The sequence below is a fragment of the Siniperca chuatsi genome, linkage group LG10, assembly GCF_020085105.1.
Source record: "Siniperca chuatsi isolate FFG_IHB_CAS linkage group LG10, ASM2008510v1, whole genome shotgun sequence".
Classification (NCBI taxonomy): domain Eukaryota; kingdom Metazoa; phylum Chordata; class Actinopteri; order Centrarchiformes; family Sinipercidae; genus Siniperca; species Siniperca chuatsi.
This window is the reverse complement of record NC_058051.1, coordinates 12,143,728-12,159,415: the sequence shown is the minus strand read 5'-3', so window position 1 is coordinate 12,159,415 and position 15,688 is coordinate 12,143,728. Positions and strand designations below refer to the sequence as shown.

General features: G+C 41.3%; 1 protein-coding gene across 6 annotated transcripts in view; it reads left to right on the top strand.

The window, feature by feature from the left end:
- ubr4 (ubiquitin protein ligase E3 component n-recognin 4) overlaps positions 1-15,688 on the top strand; it is a 60,433-nt gene that overhangs the window by 5,528 nt on the left and 39,217 nt on the right. For 4 of the 6 annotated variants that reach the window (XM_044210461.1, XM_044210459.1, XM_044210462.1 and 1 more), the window contains exons 7-26: positions 254-395; positions 600-724; positions 1,063-1,187; positions 1,557-1,616; positions 1,803-1,993; positions 2,263-2,362; positions 2,760-2,897; positions 3,402-3,519; positions 4,755-4,796; positions 10,527-10,714; positions 10,904-11,060; positions 11,213-11,298; positions 11,445-11,614; positions 12,081-12,360; positions 12,632-12,764; positions 13,394-13,473; positions 13,582-13,710; positions 14,061-14,243; positions 14,578-14,700; positions 14,922-15,151. In XM_044210461.1, the coding sequence (XP_044066396.1) occupies positions 254-395; positions 600-724; positions 1,063-1,187; positions 1,557-1,616; positions 1,803-1,993; positions 2,263-2,362; positions 2,760-2,897; positions 3,402-3,519; positions 4,755-4,796; positions 10,527-10,714; positions 10,904-11,060; positions 11,213-11,298; positions 11,445-11,614; positions 12,081-12,360; positions 12,632-12,764; positions 13,394-13,473; positions 13,582-13,710; positions 14,061-14,243; positions 14,578-14,700; positions 14,922-15,151 (2,800 nt within the window). The remainder of the gene's footprint in view (positions 1-253; positions 396-599; positions 725-1,062; positions 1,188-1,556; positions 1,617-1,802; positions 1,994-2,262; positions 2,363-2,759; positions 2,898-3,401; positions 3,520-4,754; positions 4,797-10,526; positions 10,715-10,903; positions 11,061-11,212; positions 11,299-11,444; positions 11,615-12,080; positions 12,361-12,631; positions 12,765-13,393; positions 13,474-13,581; positions 13,711-14,060; positions 14,244-14,577; positions 14,701-14,921; positions 15,152-15,688) is intronic. The other 2 variants (XM_044210464.1, XM_044210460.1) reach the window with 1 other exon arrangement.

The window sequence follows — 15,688 nt, the reverse complement described above, 5'->3', positions numbered from 1 at the left end:
TGGTAATTTAATAGAATCTTGGTTTAGTACATTTTCCCTCCACCTTTTCATGCCACATGTCAGTCACTAGTGTTAATTTTTCACTGTCATTATTGGAAAAATTGTACTCTGGAGCTATAAATCGTTTGAGGCCAATGTAACCTGCCAAAGTGCTTTTTATTTTTACATTGTAATGTCACATGGCAAGTTTCAGTTTTTTGTTCTTTTTTTATTAGAGCTAATAGTTATTTGTTTCCATTACTTGTGTTTCCAGGTGGGTCTGAGAAGTTGCTACGTGTGTGCCTCAACCTGCCCTACTTTCTACGCTACATCAACCGTTTCCAGGATGCTGTATCAGCCAACTCTTTCTTTATCATGCCTGCCACAGTGGCTGACGCCACTGCTGTTCGCAATGGGTATTTCTTTTAATTTATGTATTAGGTAAAAATGTTCTAATGTCAAATTTTAGTATAATTTATATTATTATATTATGATTTGTTTTGAATGGGGCGATATAATCTGTTTAGTTTCTGCATGTGTATTAGATGACTAGTGTTTTTGGAAAGTTTTTTTTCTGTCATACATTCATTTAACTTTCTATACTTAAAACCCATACCCAGATTTCATTCACTCGTGATAGACGTAACCATGGCTTTGGACACACTTTCCCTACCTGTGCTGGAGCCCTTGACACCAGGGAGATTACTGGATATGACCGTGCTGGCTTTGAGCTGCCTCTATGCTGGTAAGTGGTATCTCTCTGTAGGTAAAATAAAACTATACTTCCAGTAATTCAAACTGCTATAACCTGCCATAAACAAACAAGGAGGAATTGTAGACGGGAGGACAATGATACCAGTTTTCTTCTACAAACAACAATCTCAATAGACCATAAAGCAGTGCAGCAATACGATATGAGCTTGAATGTACTAGCACCAGCTGGAACAACCACTACTGTCCTTTCCCCTGTTTAATCTACAACTGAATGCAATCATTTCATAGTCATTCTCTGCATAGTGTTGAAAGTCAAATTGGTAATAGTAATTAAAAAAACTAAAAAAAAAAACCTTTTTACCCATTTAGGTGTGAGTGTGGCCACTTGCATGGCCATTCTGCAGGTAGGTAGCGGCTTGCAGCTTCGCTCTGCCTCCACTGGGACTAAAGAGGAGGACTATGAAAATGACGCAGCCACAATTGTCCAGAAATGTGTGAGTATTATAAGTACAACATCCTCAATGTATGCTCATATGTTAGTTGTGAGATGTAGTCTGGTGTTGCATAGAAACTTCACTAACACATTCACTAACTTGTATGTTGCTATTCACAAGTTGTTGTTTTTTTTACATAGGCCTATAGGCCCTGTTTACTGACTTCAGATAATGAAAGAATTGTGGGGAGATATATTTGTGTTCTGAATGGGTCTGCGTAGAGGTTATTGTCTCATATTTTGACATTGCATCAAATTTCTCCATATACATTTTTTATCATCTCTAATGACTGTCTAGCTAGCATGCATACCTTTACTAAGATACAGCACATTTAAAATGGTAACAACAACAAATTTGTGTTGGCAACAGCTGGAGATCTATGAAATGATTGGACAAGCTATCAGCAACTCCCGAAGAGCTGGAGGAGAGGTAAGTACCAGGTTTGAATACTGTGATAGAATAGTAAAAGAAAAATACTAGTTCAGTACCTTTTGATTTACTTAGGTTGTGCCACTTAAGATGTTTACTTTTGAAGTAAAAGTTAAGAATTGTGTCAGAGGTTTTTATATAATATTCTTTGTGATCATTTTATTTATTTATTTGTGTATACTACAGCATTATCAGAACTTCCAGCTGCTTGGAGCCTGGTGCCTTTTAAACAGCCTGTACCTGATTCTTAACCTGAGCCCCACTGCTCTGGCGGATAAAGGGAAAGAAAAGGATCCCCTGGCTGCCCTGCGTGTCCGGGATATTGCTGCTCGCACCAAGGATGGCGCGGGATCGCCTAAACTTGGTCCTGGCAAAGGGTAATTTCCAATGAATATGAAATAAGTTAATACAATATTTTTAGTGTCGCTGTGGCTCGGTTTTGACTTTTGAGCTTCATCAGTAATACAGGTATTTTTATTTATATAAATGAAGGTGTGGGCAGTGGTTACTGCAATGAAATCTTTTTTTGGCTGGTTAATGATTTAAAAAGCGTGAACTGCATATTTCTGATATGTAATGCTTAAAAAGACACACTTGAGAAGTGATTTGTGTGCATTAATTTGTCATTTTTGTTGTTTTTCTTAAGACACCAAGGGTTTGGCGTTTTGTCTGTTATCCTGGCCAACCATGCCATCAAACTTTTGACTTCGCTTTTCCAGGATCTGCAAGTTGAGGCCCTGCACCGGGTAAATTAAGCAACTAACAAATACACTTATTTTCTGTTGTATTTCAAAGAAAATTTCCATAATTAAACGTGTGTCTTACTGTTGTACTTGTGGCCAGTATCACATCTTATAAGCACAAGACTTACCACCGTAGTAGTAGCGATTGTAGACGTAAACCCTCTGCTGGAAACATTACAATGAAGCGTTCAACCTGTTGTTTGAAGAACCAAAAAACTTTCTGTGCTTCAGTTACGCTGTCTACAGTCTTGATTTATTACTCATTCAGTGTAGCTGTATACAAAATGATTAAAAAAATATATAAAAATCAACCTGAGAAACCTATAACATGCAAAAGGAAACTTCTGTTCCTTGAAATCCATGTTTTCTCATTCCATTTCATCCCAACTTCCACCTGCAGGCTTGGGCGAGTGATGGGCCACCAGCTGAGCTCAACATCATGGCACAGAGCACTTCCATCCAGAGGGTCCAAAGGCTCATCGACTCTGTGCCCCTGACCAATCTACTGTTCACCCTTCTCTCCACTTCCTACAAAAAGGTGCAATCATTATATATTTACACACAGAATTTGCGGAATTGCACGTTATGTTGTGTTGTTCATCATCACAAATAGAAAGGTGCTTGTGCTGCTTTTGGGAAAACAAATGATCAAAAAATGCAGTTCATCTGTCAGCTGCCTACAAGGGGGAAACCTAGTTTTCATAGCCTATGTTTTTCTCTAAAGACTTAACTTCTCATTTAACAAAATAAGAAAAGTTTTCTTTAAGCTTTGATATTTACTTTGTGCAATGTGACATAACACAAACGGTGACATAAATTAGAAAGATATAGGTGCAACAAAATATACATACAAGACAAAACAGATGCTGGGATACAAAATGTTGGATGGAACAAAGACACGATAATGCTGCTGTTTTTTTCCTTTTACATTCTGCTTTTTAAATAAAATTGGTGTCTGATTGAAAAGAGTGTGAAAAAGTATAATCAAAAGATTGAATAGTGTGATCATTGTTAAGACTGTTCATGTTTTTGCTTCCATCAGGCTTGTGTTCTCCAACGCCAGAGGAAGGGCTCAGTCAGCAGCGATGCCAGCGCTTCTACAGATTCAAACACCTACTATGAGGATGATTTCAGCAGTACAGAGGAGGATAGCAGTCAAGGTATTTTATCATTCTGGATTTAAGCAGTTACATCATCACTTCAGAAAGCCTCCTTAAAATTGAAACTTCATACTAGAGTATACACTCACATAGCAGCTTTAGGTTTGAAAAAAATCATACCTCTGGCTTTACTTCAATCCTGGCACAGATGATACAAGAAACAATGCACATATTGTTCTGCACAGCATTGATAATATAGGATCAACAACTCAAAAGGACTGGATGGAGAATTAAGCATTTTATTCAGCTTGATAGGAATAGATGACTGGGATTGATAAGATTTGATAAGATAAGATTTGTCTTCCAACAAAGTATGGAAGACAGTACAAGCAAGTTATCAAACACCCGTGGAAAAGGCAGAACATAAACTTGCAGAAATATGACGTCTTCGACTGCTCTCTCTGCAGTCAACTCACTGTCTCCTCTGTCCACAACCGGCATATTTTACACAGTTATGCAGAGGTGATCATGCTAACAACATAAAAGTGAATGCCGGTTGTATCTAATGATTAGCCTAATTAACCATGTATCTGAAAATTAGTTTAATTCTTTAAGGCTGAGACCAAGCAGTCCCTCCTCTCTACCAGCAGTACCGGCCCTGCAGTGAGGCTCTCTCCAGCAACAGAGGGAGAATGACAGAGTAGAGGATAAGTGATGCCATGGGACTGTTAGGCTGCAAGCCTTTTATATTAAACTAGCTTTCTAAACAGTGGAGTCCGAGGGCTTTAGGTAACCATTAATCAGTCCAAGAGTATGTAAAGTTATTCTCATCTTTTTTGTAGCCTATACATGCTTGCCAATAAGGAGATAAGGTCTGGTATTAATTAGTCTACATATTTAAAATATATATATAAAAACAAACAAACAAGGTGTAGGCAGGTATGATCTGTAGATGTAATGAAGGCACAACTATGTGCTCATCACTTAATGAGTAAATTGACCAACAAGCCAGTATCTCAAAAGCTTTGTGTCATGCCTTCAAGGTATGCCTCAGATTTTTCTCCATGACAGCGTGGATGCAAGTGCTGAAAGCAGAGTCATGTTTGTATTTGATCTCTGAGGTAGTGTCAGTGCTGAGCTGTATCAGTGAAGCAGCAAAACAGGTGTGCTGTCAGTGGATGAGTCAGGTCATGGCAGCAGTGAGAAGGGTAAACACATACACACAGCAATGTAATTTAAAATTTTGTCCCTTCGTCACACCATGACAGTGTAGTTGACAGTGTTTACTATTTCAGCAGAGAGAAGACAGGAGAAGACAAGTGCAGCTTGTGTCTCAGGTCAGCAGTTTTCTGTCCTCAGGTCAAAGACTTGGTGTCCACTTCACTGTCCTAGATTCATTTTGTTATTGTATGTCTCACAATTTAGGCTCTGAGCTGTGGCCCTAGTAGCTTAGAAATGACAGAGCCACAGATGAAGAGGCTTTGGCAAAACAGCCCCTAGTATGAAAGGTGCTTTCAACTGATATTGAAATGAGCTAAATTTTATTGTTTTGTCAAAAAGGTTTATCTGTGGCTCGTGTGGTTCAAAGGATAATACCAGTGGTGTTGACATGTGGGTGCTCATTATTGTTTTTACAAGCATTAAAACCTTAGATTAGAGCTGGGTGATGAATGGAAAAGTTACTGATAACATTTACAGTAACCCACCGACTAAATTTAGCTCCTCTTGGTATGAGTAAAAGTCTTCCCCAGGTGCTTTTGAGAGCTGTGTCCTAAAAACACAACATCACCCCTTTGTCATCCAGTCTGTGGCCCTGCCTTGTCTTGCCTTAATTGAATGCACACTTGTAGTTGTCAGACAGATCAGATTGTAGTTAAAGTTAAACTTAAACCTTTGTGGTCATATTGATTTTGTGGTTATATTACCTAGCCGTACCTCAGATATCATACATTTTTTCTTAAGTCATCACATTCTTCTAACCTGTTATTGCATTACTTGTCACACATGTCTGAAATGTACAAATACAAAAATAGTGTATTACCCATGTCAAAAAAGTGGTATTATTCTTGAATACGAAAAATTCAAGTTGTGCTTGTAAACTATGGGCTTAAACACATTATGCTACGTCTTGCTGTCACCTGAAAAGTTATGATTTTTGTATGTTGCATGCAAATGTGAATATCAACTTAAAGTGATATTCTTTTAACACTTAAAAGTTGTTCCTTGTTTTTGTATTTGAATTAATCTGTAGATACTTCAACTAGCTACATTTGCAGTGCGATGCTTTTCAAGTCTAATCATAATTGCTAAAATATATTTCATTGATTCATCGCTACTGAAAAAGTTAGGTGGCAAGCAAAAGCAAAGACCTTCGTGGACCAACCCCTGACTATAAGAACTATCTTTTAGAATGCAACCTCTCTGGTGGGGAAGGAGCCTGAGCTAGTGTGGGGGGTCGAGTGATACACTAGATGTAGCTGGGCTCCACCTGTACACACAGAACCAGTTCTGGAGCCACAACCCAGGTTAGGAGTGGTGCTAGTTCCTTTCCTGGCGTTCCGGGGAGGAAGGCTCTCACTGTTTTCTGTGCCTATGCCACAAACATGATCTAAGAGTATCTTGGCTGTCTTGGATTTCCTGGGTAGGTTTCTGTAGAGGGCACCGTCTGATGATTCTATCGTAGGAAAATTCAATGCACATGAGGGAAACGACAGAAAAACCTGGAGGGAGTTGATTGGAAGGAATATCCTGCCTGATTTGAACCAGAATGGTGCTTTGTAACTTCTCCGCTTGTCATGGATTGTCCATGACAGATACAATGTTTGAACATAAGATGGTGGTAGTGCACTTGGTAGCAGATCACTATAGGCCAGAGATGATTGACTTTATCAGAATCAGAAATACACTGACCATTCGGATCAGTTTGTTGAGCCTGTTAGCGTCCGCTACCCTCAACCTGCTGCCCCAGCATGCAATAGCATACAGGATATAACTGGCCACCACAGACTCATAAAACATCCTCAGCGTTGTCCGGCAGATGTTGAAGGACCTCAGCCTTCTCAGAAAATAGAGGCGGCTCTGGCCCTTCCTGTAAACAGCTTGAGTGTTCTTAGCCCAGTCCAGTTTATTGTCCATGTGTACTCCCAGGTACTTGTAATCCTTTACAATGTCCACACTGACCCCCTGGATGGAAACCGGGGTCACTGGTGCCTTGGCCCTTCGTAGATCTACAACCAGCTCCTTTGACTTTGTCGCATTGAGCTGCAGATGGTTCTGCTCACACCATGAGACAAAGTTACCCACCACAGCCCTGCGCTCAGTCTCATCACCACCGCTGATACATCCCACCACAGCAGAGTCATCAGAAAACTCCTGAAGGTGGCAGGACCCTGTGTGGTAGCTGAAGTCTGTGGTGTAGATAGTGAAGAGGAAGGGAGAGGACAGTCCCCTGAGGGGTCCCAGTGTTGCTGACCGCTGCCAGCTTCTCACCCAGTAGGGCTAGCCGGATGGTGTTGAAAGCACTGGAGTCAAAAAACATGATCCTCACTGTGCTTGCCGGCTTGTCCAGGTGGGCGTAGATGCGATTCAGCAGGAAGATGATTGCATCCTCAACTCCCAGCCGGCGCTGGTAGGCAAACTGAACGGAGTCCAGGAGGGGTCTGACCATGGGCTGCAGCTGTTCAAGCACCAGTCTATCCAGGGTCTTCATTATGTGGGAGGTCAGTGCCACCGGTCTGTAGTCCTTGGAGCCACTGGGACGCGACGTCCTCGGCACAGGAACGAGGCAGGATGTCTTCCACAGAACAGGGACCCTTTGAAGACTCAGGCTCAGGTTGAAGACATGATGAAGGACTCCACATAGCTGGTGGGCACAGGGTTTTAGCACCCCGGGGCAAACGCCATCGGGGCCTACAGCCTTGTTTGAGTGGAGTTTCATCAGCTATCCTCTCACCCCTGATCAGCCTGAGAGCCAGTTGAGGGGGGAGTAGGACTCTCCCAGGAAAATGGACGAGGGGGGAGCAGTGGACTCAGAGGAGTCTGAGGGCAGACAGCAGCTGAGTTAGAGGGGGGATGAGCAGGAGCCTGTGTGTCGAATCTGTTAAAGAACAGATTAAGTTTGTTGGCCCTGTCCAAGCAGCCTTCAACTCCCCTGCTCCCAGTTGGTCTCAAGCCAGTGATGCTCTTCATGCTGCTCCAGACCTCTCATGTTGTTCTGTTGGAGTTTCCACTCCAGCTTCCTCCTGTACTTCTCCTTGGCCTCCTTGATCTTCACCTTCAGGTCAGCCTGGATTGCCCTCACCTTCTCCCTATTACCATCGGTAAAGGCCCTCCTCTTGGCATTTAGGATGTCTTTGATGTCCTTTGTTACCCACGGTTTGTTATTTGGATAACAATGGACCATCTTAATTGGGACAGTGCAGTCCACACAGAAATTAATGTAGCCAGTGATGCACTCAGTAAGCCCGTCAATGTCCTCTCCATGAGGCTCACAGAGTGCATCCCAGTTTGTCACCTCAAAACATCCCTTAAGCCTCCTCTGACCATCTCCTCACTGTCCTTGTGGTCGCAGGCTGCCTTTTAACCAGAGTCACATAGCGGGGTTTGAGGTGAACCAGGTTGTGGTCTGACCTACCCAAGGGGGGGAGGGCGGAAGAGCTGTATGCATCCTTAACGTTAGCATACAGCAGGTCCAGTGTCCTCTCCTCTCTAGTAGGACAACTCACATACTGGGTGAAATTAGTCAGTGTTGTTGAAACACTGACATGGTTGAAATCACCCGAGATTCATATTAGTGCACTCGGATGTTTAGACTGGAGTTGTGCTATGGCGGTCTGAATGACGTTGCACGCCGATGCCGGGTTATCGGGGGGGGGGGATGTAAACAGCCACAACAGTGGCATGTGAGAATTCACGTGGCAAATAATATGGCCGGATTCCCACAGCTAACAGTTCAATGTCTGGGCTACAGATATTCTGCTTGAAAGTAACGTGACCAGGGTTACACCATCTGTTGTTGACCAGCACAGCTAGCCCACCACCTTTCCACTTACCGCTCCCGGTGTGATCCCTGTCGACCTGAAGAGTCTCAAAGCCGTCGATAGAAACGTTATGATCCAGGATATCCTGGTGTAGCCATGTCTCTGAGAAGCACATCAAACTACACTCACGGAACTCCGTCTGACTCCGGGCTAACACCGTTAGCTCGTCCATTTTATTCGCCAGTGATCTCACGTTGCCCATGATGAGAGAAGGCAGACACAGCTTAAATCTCTTGTTCTTAAGTCTCTTTTGTCTGGACCCCTCTCTAAGTCTTCCCTCGCCGCTTCATTCCACCTCTGCATCCTTGGTGTGTCCTCCTCCAGATCTCAGTGGGGACATCAGTTGTTTTGGGCGCCATGCCGTTCGGCTTCAGCGCGATCAGCTGTTCCCTGGTGTAAACAATGCGGCCAAACAGCTGTTATAATCATATAAACAGATCTGCTGACATAAGTCTTATGCTCAGGTGAAGAGAGGAGCAAAGCTGTCTTCTGAGCTGGTCAGGTGGCAAGTGAGGATGCGAGATAGACTCTGTAAACCAAAACGTGTTGTGAGAGTGAACTAAGAATGTCTGGCTGAGATTTGCCCAGTCTAAAAATCCCACCTCCAAAGGAATTCATCCTCTGTCCCATGGGAAGTTGGGGATGTAGAATCAAAGAGGACGATGATAAAATGTTGCATAGCTGAGGGGCAGTTATGGCCAAAAGGTAGTTGAAACCTTTTGTGGCCACAAACCAAAAAAGAGAGAGAGAGAGAGAGAGAGAGGGAAGCAGTCAAGCTGAAGAAAGAGACCTTTTGGGCTGCCAAGATTTAGATGCTTTCTTTGCATTTGCTCTTAGACGAGAAAATTATATTTCAATTCCAGTGTTCATAACCTATCTGCCTTTTATTCCCAGACTTCATTCAGGCTTCATGACTGAATGTAACAAACAGAATATTAATTTGGCAGAATAGGTTTTTTGCTTAGGTTCAGAGCAAATAAAGTGATTCACAATAGATAGTCAATTAAATGGAATCCCATTAGAATGTTTTAGTGACTTTTTCAATAGACTTTCATAGTTTCCATACTGCTTCGAAGAGAATCAACAACAACAATCAACAGAATCAACCTTGTATTATTATTACAACCAAGATATTTTATGCAGTGCTTAAAAATGTCAAGAGCTCATAAAATTTAAACTATTATATTTTAACTTGATTTAAAATGGCAATAGCTTAGCTGATGCATGTTGCTAGTGCATAACAACAACTATCCAGTGTCTGTGACATGTTGATTGTAAGGCTTTCTGCTATGAAATAATACATCAGTGATGTGTTTTCAGTTCAGCAGATACTGTACAGCTTCCATTGGAGTGTAACAACATTTTTTGCATCATGTGTCAACCTGACTTTAGTATTGTTTGTATCATAGTTGCAAATAGCACAGTAGCATGTATAAGAACATACACACACACACACAAAGGCAGCTATGAACTCAACATTGCATGCTATTTAAATGCTTCTATTTCTTTTAGTAGAATTTATGAAAAGAACCCAACGTTGATTCATTCTTAATTATTTTTTAGCTTTTCCCAAGCATTCTAAACAGTACTTATGTCCAAATTCAATATTTTGGTAGAAATTCTAGGATTCTGTTGGAGACACAAATTTGGAACACTGTAGAGTGGCTTTTTAGTTTTTCAACAACTAGGGTGACACCGGGAAACACTACAGCATGAGCTCTGTCATAATCATTTCACTCCCCGTTTTAATGGTAAGAGTTTGTCAAAAAAGGGAAAATGAATACAATAAATGGGCTTTCCCTTATTGTCATTGATATCTGTTAAAAGTGGATGTCTTTTGAGAAAAATATTCTCAGAAGAAGAATTCTGTAGTATTCTTCTTTTAAGTGGATATTCACCAACAGGACGTCACTATATGTTCACTGCAGTCTTTGGCTCTTGTCCACCACCTGCACAGTGTTGTAGGTGTCATGAACTAGTTTGAAGCTTTTTACATTTTGCCTTTAGATGATTTCTCTTTTCCTGCAGATGATGACAGTGAACCCATCTTGGGGCTTTGGTTTGAAGAGACAATTTCACCCACCAAAGACAAAGTTGCACCCCCACCCCCTCCACCACCCCCACCCCTGGAGACCTCTCCCAGACTGAAGAGCCCCAGCAAGCAGAATCCAAGTGAGAATGGCAACATTTTAGCTGGCCGTAAAGACCCAGAACTGGTGAGGACTAATTTTTGTGTACCTGACAACATACAGAATAATGCTGTGGCATTACGTCCAGAGTAAACAGCACATGTATTTCTTTATAATGCTAGCATACCTGTCATTATGTCTCTACCAGTAGCTTAAAGTTTTTTTTTGGTTTTAACATGTGAAAACCCAGCAACTCATAATTGTTTGTTCCTATAGTTCCTCAGTTTAGCCTCCAGCATTCTGAACTTCATCACCACTGCAATGCTGAAGTCCAGGAACAACTTCATCCGCAACTACCTGAGCGTGTCTCTTACAGAGCAACACATGGCTACACTAGCCAGCATCATCAAAGATGTTGACAAAGATGTCAAAGGTATGCCTGAAAAAATGACTGCTTATCATACAAATTATCTAAAATTTTACCCTAAATTCCTTTTGTTGTCTTGGTAGCTAATGATGGGTGTAGCCCACAATTGGTAGACAGCAATGCATGCCGCTAGGTTTAATGCATTTTTTTCTCCTCAGGTTCCTCAGATGAAGTGTTTTCTTTAGCTCTGTATCACTTCAACCACACCCTGGTAACATCAGATCTTCCATCCCCGGCCCTGCAGGTAAAAGACATTTCTTTGTTATGCCAGTATCTTGTTCACCAACACCAAAAATCTCTGTGATTAACTTATAATAATGAGCCTAATATTTGGTTAAATATATTCCTTATTCAATGACACAGACTTATTGTTTCTCCTGTCATTCCCAGAGCACCCTTCTTCAGCAGTTAGGTGTTGCGCCCTTTTCAGAGGGTCCCTGGCCTCTGTACATTCACCCTCAATCATTATCAGTCCTCTCCAGACTTCTCCTCATATGGCAGCACAAAGCCAGTGTGCAAGGAGAACCAGATGTCCCTGAGTGTATGAAAGTCTGGGAAAGGTATGGCAACCATGGCATTTCTCATCTGGCTCATATGCACAATGGACTGGTTAAATGTTTCCTTTGATGCTGTCACCATAACGCTTGGATATCAGTTGGTGTACCTTTGACTGATAATGGCAAAAAACAACTGGAGTTAGAGTGCTCACAAAAAGTGCTCTGCTTCAGTTTGGCATCTGTGTTAAGTAATGAGTGAAAAGGAATGGCCATTTTAAGTTGATCATATTTACCAATATTTGAGAACAGCAGGGGCACACCCTTTACAGTAAATTTCAAAATCATACCAGCTAGTGTGCTGTGGATTGCAGAACTACACACGAACTATGGAAATGTATAGAAAATGTACTTGTTGAAACATATACTAGCTTACATTTGCACACAGTATATATTGGAACAGGTTAATTTTAGTGTTTTTCTTTTTTACCTATTTCTCCTTTCTGCTACCTTTCCTTTCCTGCTCTCATAGATTTTTGGGAACGCTGAAGCAACACACTATCCAGAATTCTGTTCATGGAGAAGACGACCTTAATGTGGAGCATCTACAGCTCCTTCTGCTCCTTTTCCACAATCTGTCAGAGCGTGGTCGACGGTCAGTCCTGACCCTGGTCACACAGGCCATCACTGAAGTGGCACAGAGCAGAGACTCCCAGCTGAAGGCAGTGCCCCTCAACCTGGCTCGTCTGTGTCTGGTTTTTGACTACCTGCTTCGCCACTACTCCAGGGCTCCCTTGTACCTTTTTGAACAGGTTAATTGCTTATTTTCTAAGGGTGGCTTTCTTGTCCTGATGGTAAATTGCATAGATTCAGCAAATGCATTCATTTAATAATTCACCAATCAAGAGCAGACTTAAAGGTCCATTCCTGATTACCCCAGCTGTAGGGGTAACATGACACGCAAATAAAGTGGTAGTACAAATCATCATTATTCTAATAGTGAATCTTTGAATAAATGTGACTATGTGTGGCACTGTGATGACAGGAAATTTTGCTTCACTCTACCCTGAATGTTATTTATAGGTGCAGTATAACCTCCTCACCCCACCATCCACTGGGCCATGTTCTGTTCAGGAAGGTGGCAAACGCAGCAGTCTCCCACTTTACTATGGATTCAAAGAGGTGGAGGAGAACTGGGCCAAACACTGTTCAGCAGGTAAGACTACTAAAGGAAATTTACTTTGTTACCCACTGGCCAGAGCATGGCAGTAGGTACAAACATTCATCAGTTGCTTGGACTGTTTTTTTTTTGTCAATCATATTTTTTTTTTCTTTTTTTTAGCATAAACACAAATGATCTATTAACAGGTTGTCTAACCGCCAAAGCCAGTGGTTGCTCCAAGCATTCACCTTAGTGCATCTTACCTCAGTGCTTATTTCCTGCAAGCCATTTACTAAAAAAATGTTTTTTGCTCACACTGTTGAGTGTAGTTTGAGTCTTATAAAACATCAGAAAAAGCATTGCACATTATATTTACTGCTTCATGTGTCATTATGTTGAACTAACTGGATAATTAACTATTCTTGGCTCGGCCATCATTGGCTAAACACTGCTGTTTGTGTTAAGTATCAGCTAAATTAAAGAAGAGATTGGAAGTTAAAACAACAGGAGATTAATAATTAAAATAACATAAAAATAAATAAAATTGCATAGAATCTCAGCAACTTTGACACATGTATTTCATATGTCTGTGTTCTTATTTCTTATCTGTGAATAGGATGTGGCTATGGTAGTACTAGATAAGAAAATAATGTTCTGTTTTCATGCATTTCAACCTTTCTCAGATTCAAATGTTCAGCCCAAATTCTACTGCGTTTTGTCCCCCGAGGCGTCTGAAGATGATATCAGCAGACTGGACAGCAAGGTGAAACTTTGACCTCTAATAAATTAATATTTAAATATATAAAATATATATATATTTTTCCCCCTGTCCCTCACTGTATTCAAACGTAACTTATTTCTTTCCTGGTAGGTCTTTCCTAAGCTGTTCAATGGAGCAGTTAAATACGATGACCTGTATGGGTGGCTCATCTCACTCCTGGTAGCAGGCTCTCAGTTTGACACAGCAAGAAGACAGGAGAACAAGCCTATCACTCCTATGGTAAGAACATACCACATGGACAAACCATCAACTGTGTAAACAGGGTAAATAAGGTAAATACGCCTAAGATGCAGGTGGCATGACATAATTGCCCAAACTGCAGTAAGCACCTGCTGCCTGCAGCGTTTCAAGTTACCAGCTCTTTGTGGCTCCACCTTTATTCATCATTCACTTACAATATTTAAAATTTAGGCTGCACTTTCTGAATGTGCTTCAAATTAAAGCCTTCCAGTTGTTTGAATTTCGAAAGCCTTTTACGTTGAAGCACCACCAGGAAGTGTTAAGTTCTAATTAATAGTAATTAAGTGTGGATTGTAAAACAGTGCATATGTGTTTATCTCCCTGCCCAGGAGGCATGCTCCCTTCAGTACTACTTCCTGGTACTGTGGAGGATCCTGGGTGTGTTACCACCCTCAAAGGCCTACATGGAGCAGCTAAATACTGGCTGCAGTGATCCCAGTGAGAGCGACATCCTGCACACACTGCGATGGTCCTCACGTCTCCGGGTGTCTACCTACGTAAATTGGATCAAGGTCGGTTGACACCTGAAAGTCCTACAGAATGCTACTTAGCATGATAGATGCCAAAACAAATAAATGACTTATAATATTTGTGATTATTCTACTCATCATCACAAATTATTATTTTACTCATAATCACAAATGCTACTCATAATTATTTTATATTTTCAAACAAATCAGTTGAAAAAGGATGCTGCAGATTTGCATTTCTGAAATGATTGACTTCTTGATTTCTGATTTACACAATATACTATACTGTGTCTTAAATCCTGAAATGTAATATCTTAAGTCCTTTTTCATTTTGGTTTATTTTGATGTTTGACTATGCCCATGTCGTCTCTGACAGGAACACTTGGTGAAGCAGGGAATGAAAGCAGACCAAGCAGCCTCTCTGGTTGAGATGACAGCTGCTAAGTGTAGCACTGTTAAATACGATGTGGAGCTAGCAGAGGAGTACATTGCCAGACAGGTACTGATTATAACGTAGTCATTATTGATACTGTAGTCATTGTTCACCTGAGTATCGATTGTTGTCTAAACTAAGTTCTGTTCGTGTACTTATAGGTTATGAATGGTCATGGAAATTTAACATGGGTCCTTGAAAAGTCATGGAAAAGTTTGGAAATTTTGTCCATGAAAATGTGTTGGCAACCTTGCAACTGTCAGTTTGACAACTTGATTTTGTTGCAGATTTCCACCTTCTCCAGTGTAGACCCGAATGTCATCCTTCCACTTCATCAGTTACCCTCTCTACAAGCCATCTACACACTGGATGCAGTCATTTCTAAAGTGCAGGTTTCCCTAGATGAGCATTTGTCCAAGGTTGCCATTGAGGCAGACAACCACAAGTCATCTGAGATCACAAAAAACCTGCTGCCTGCAGCACTACAGCTCACTGATGTTTACACAGCCTTTACAAGGTGAGAAAGGAATCACTCTAACTTCTGCACTTAAGGTCATGCATTATGTCTAGCAAGCTGGTATTTAAGGATGTGATTGAAATAGCTGCAGGGTTTGTTTATTTATTGCTTTATCTTCTGGCTAAAGCAGATAAATGCATGATAACTCTTTTCCTGGGTTTTTGTTTTTTGTTTGCTTTTTTGTTTTATCTCATCCCTGACTTAAAGGTGCAATGTATAAGATATGGCCAGAAAATGAACTAACTTTCACAACAGAATGTGAAGAAGTAACAGTTCTAACGTTGTATCAAAGACGTCTATGTATTGTGTTGCAGAGATATCTACTAAAGTTAGCATGCTAACCAGCTAGCCCCGGCACGTCCTGTGTTGCAATACCACTTGTGCCTCACGAGGCAATAGTGAGTCACTGTAGTGTCCAGTCTGCCCTCAGTCCAACATGAGAGGACGAAGAAGTAGAGCTGCCCTGTGGGCTCTTGATGCTGTTGCTCTCCCTCTCCCTCGCGCTTGTTCCTCCTCTACCTCTACTTTGTCTCCTGC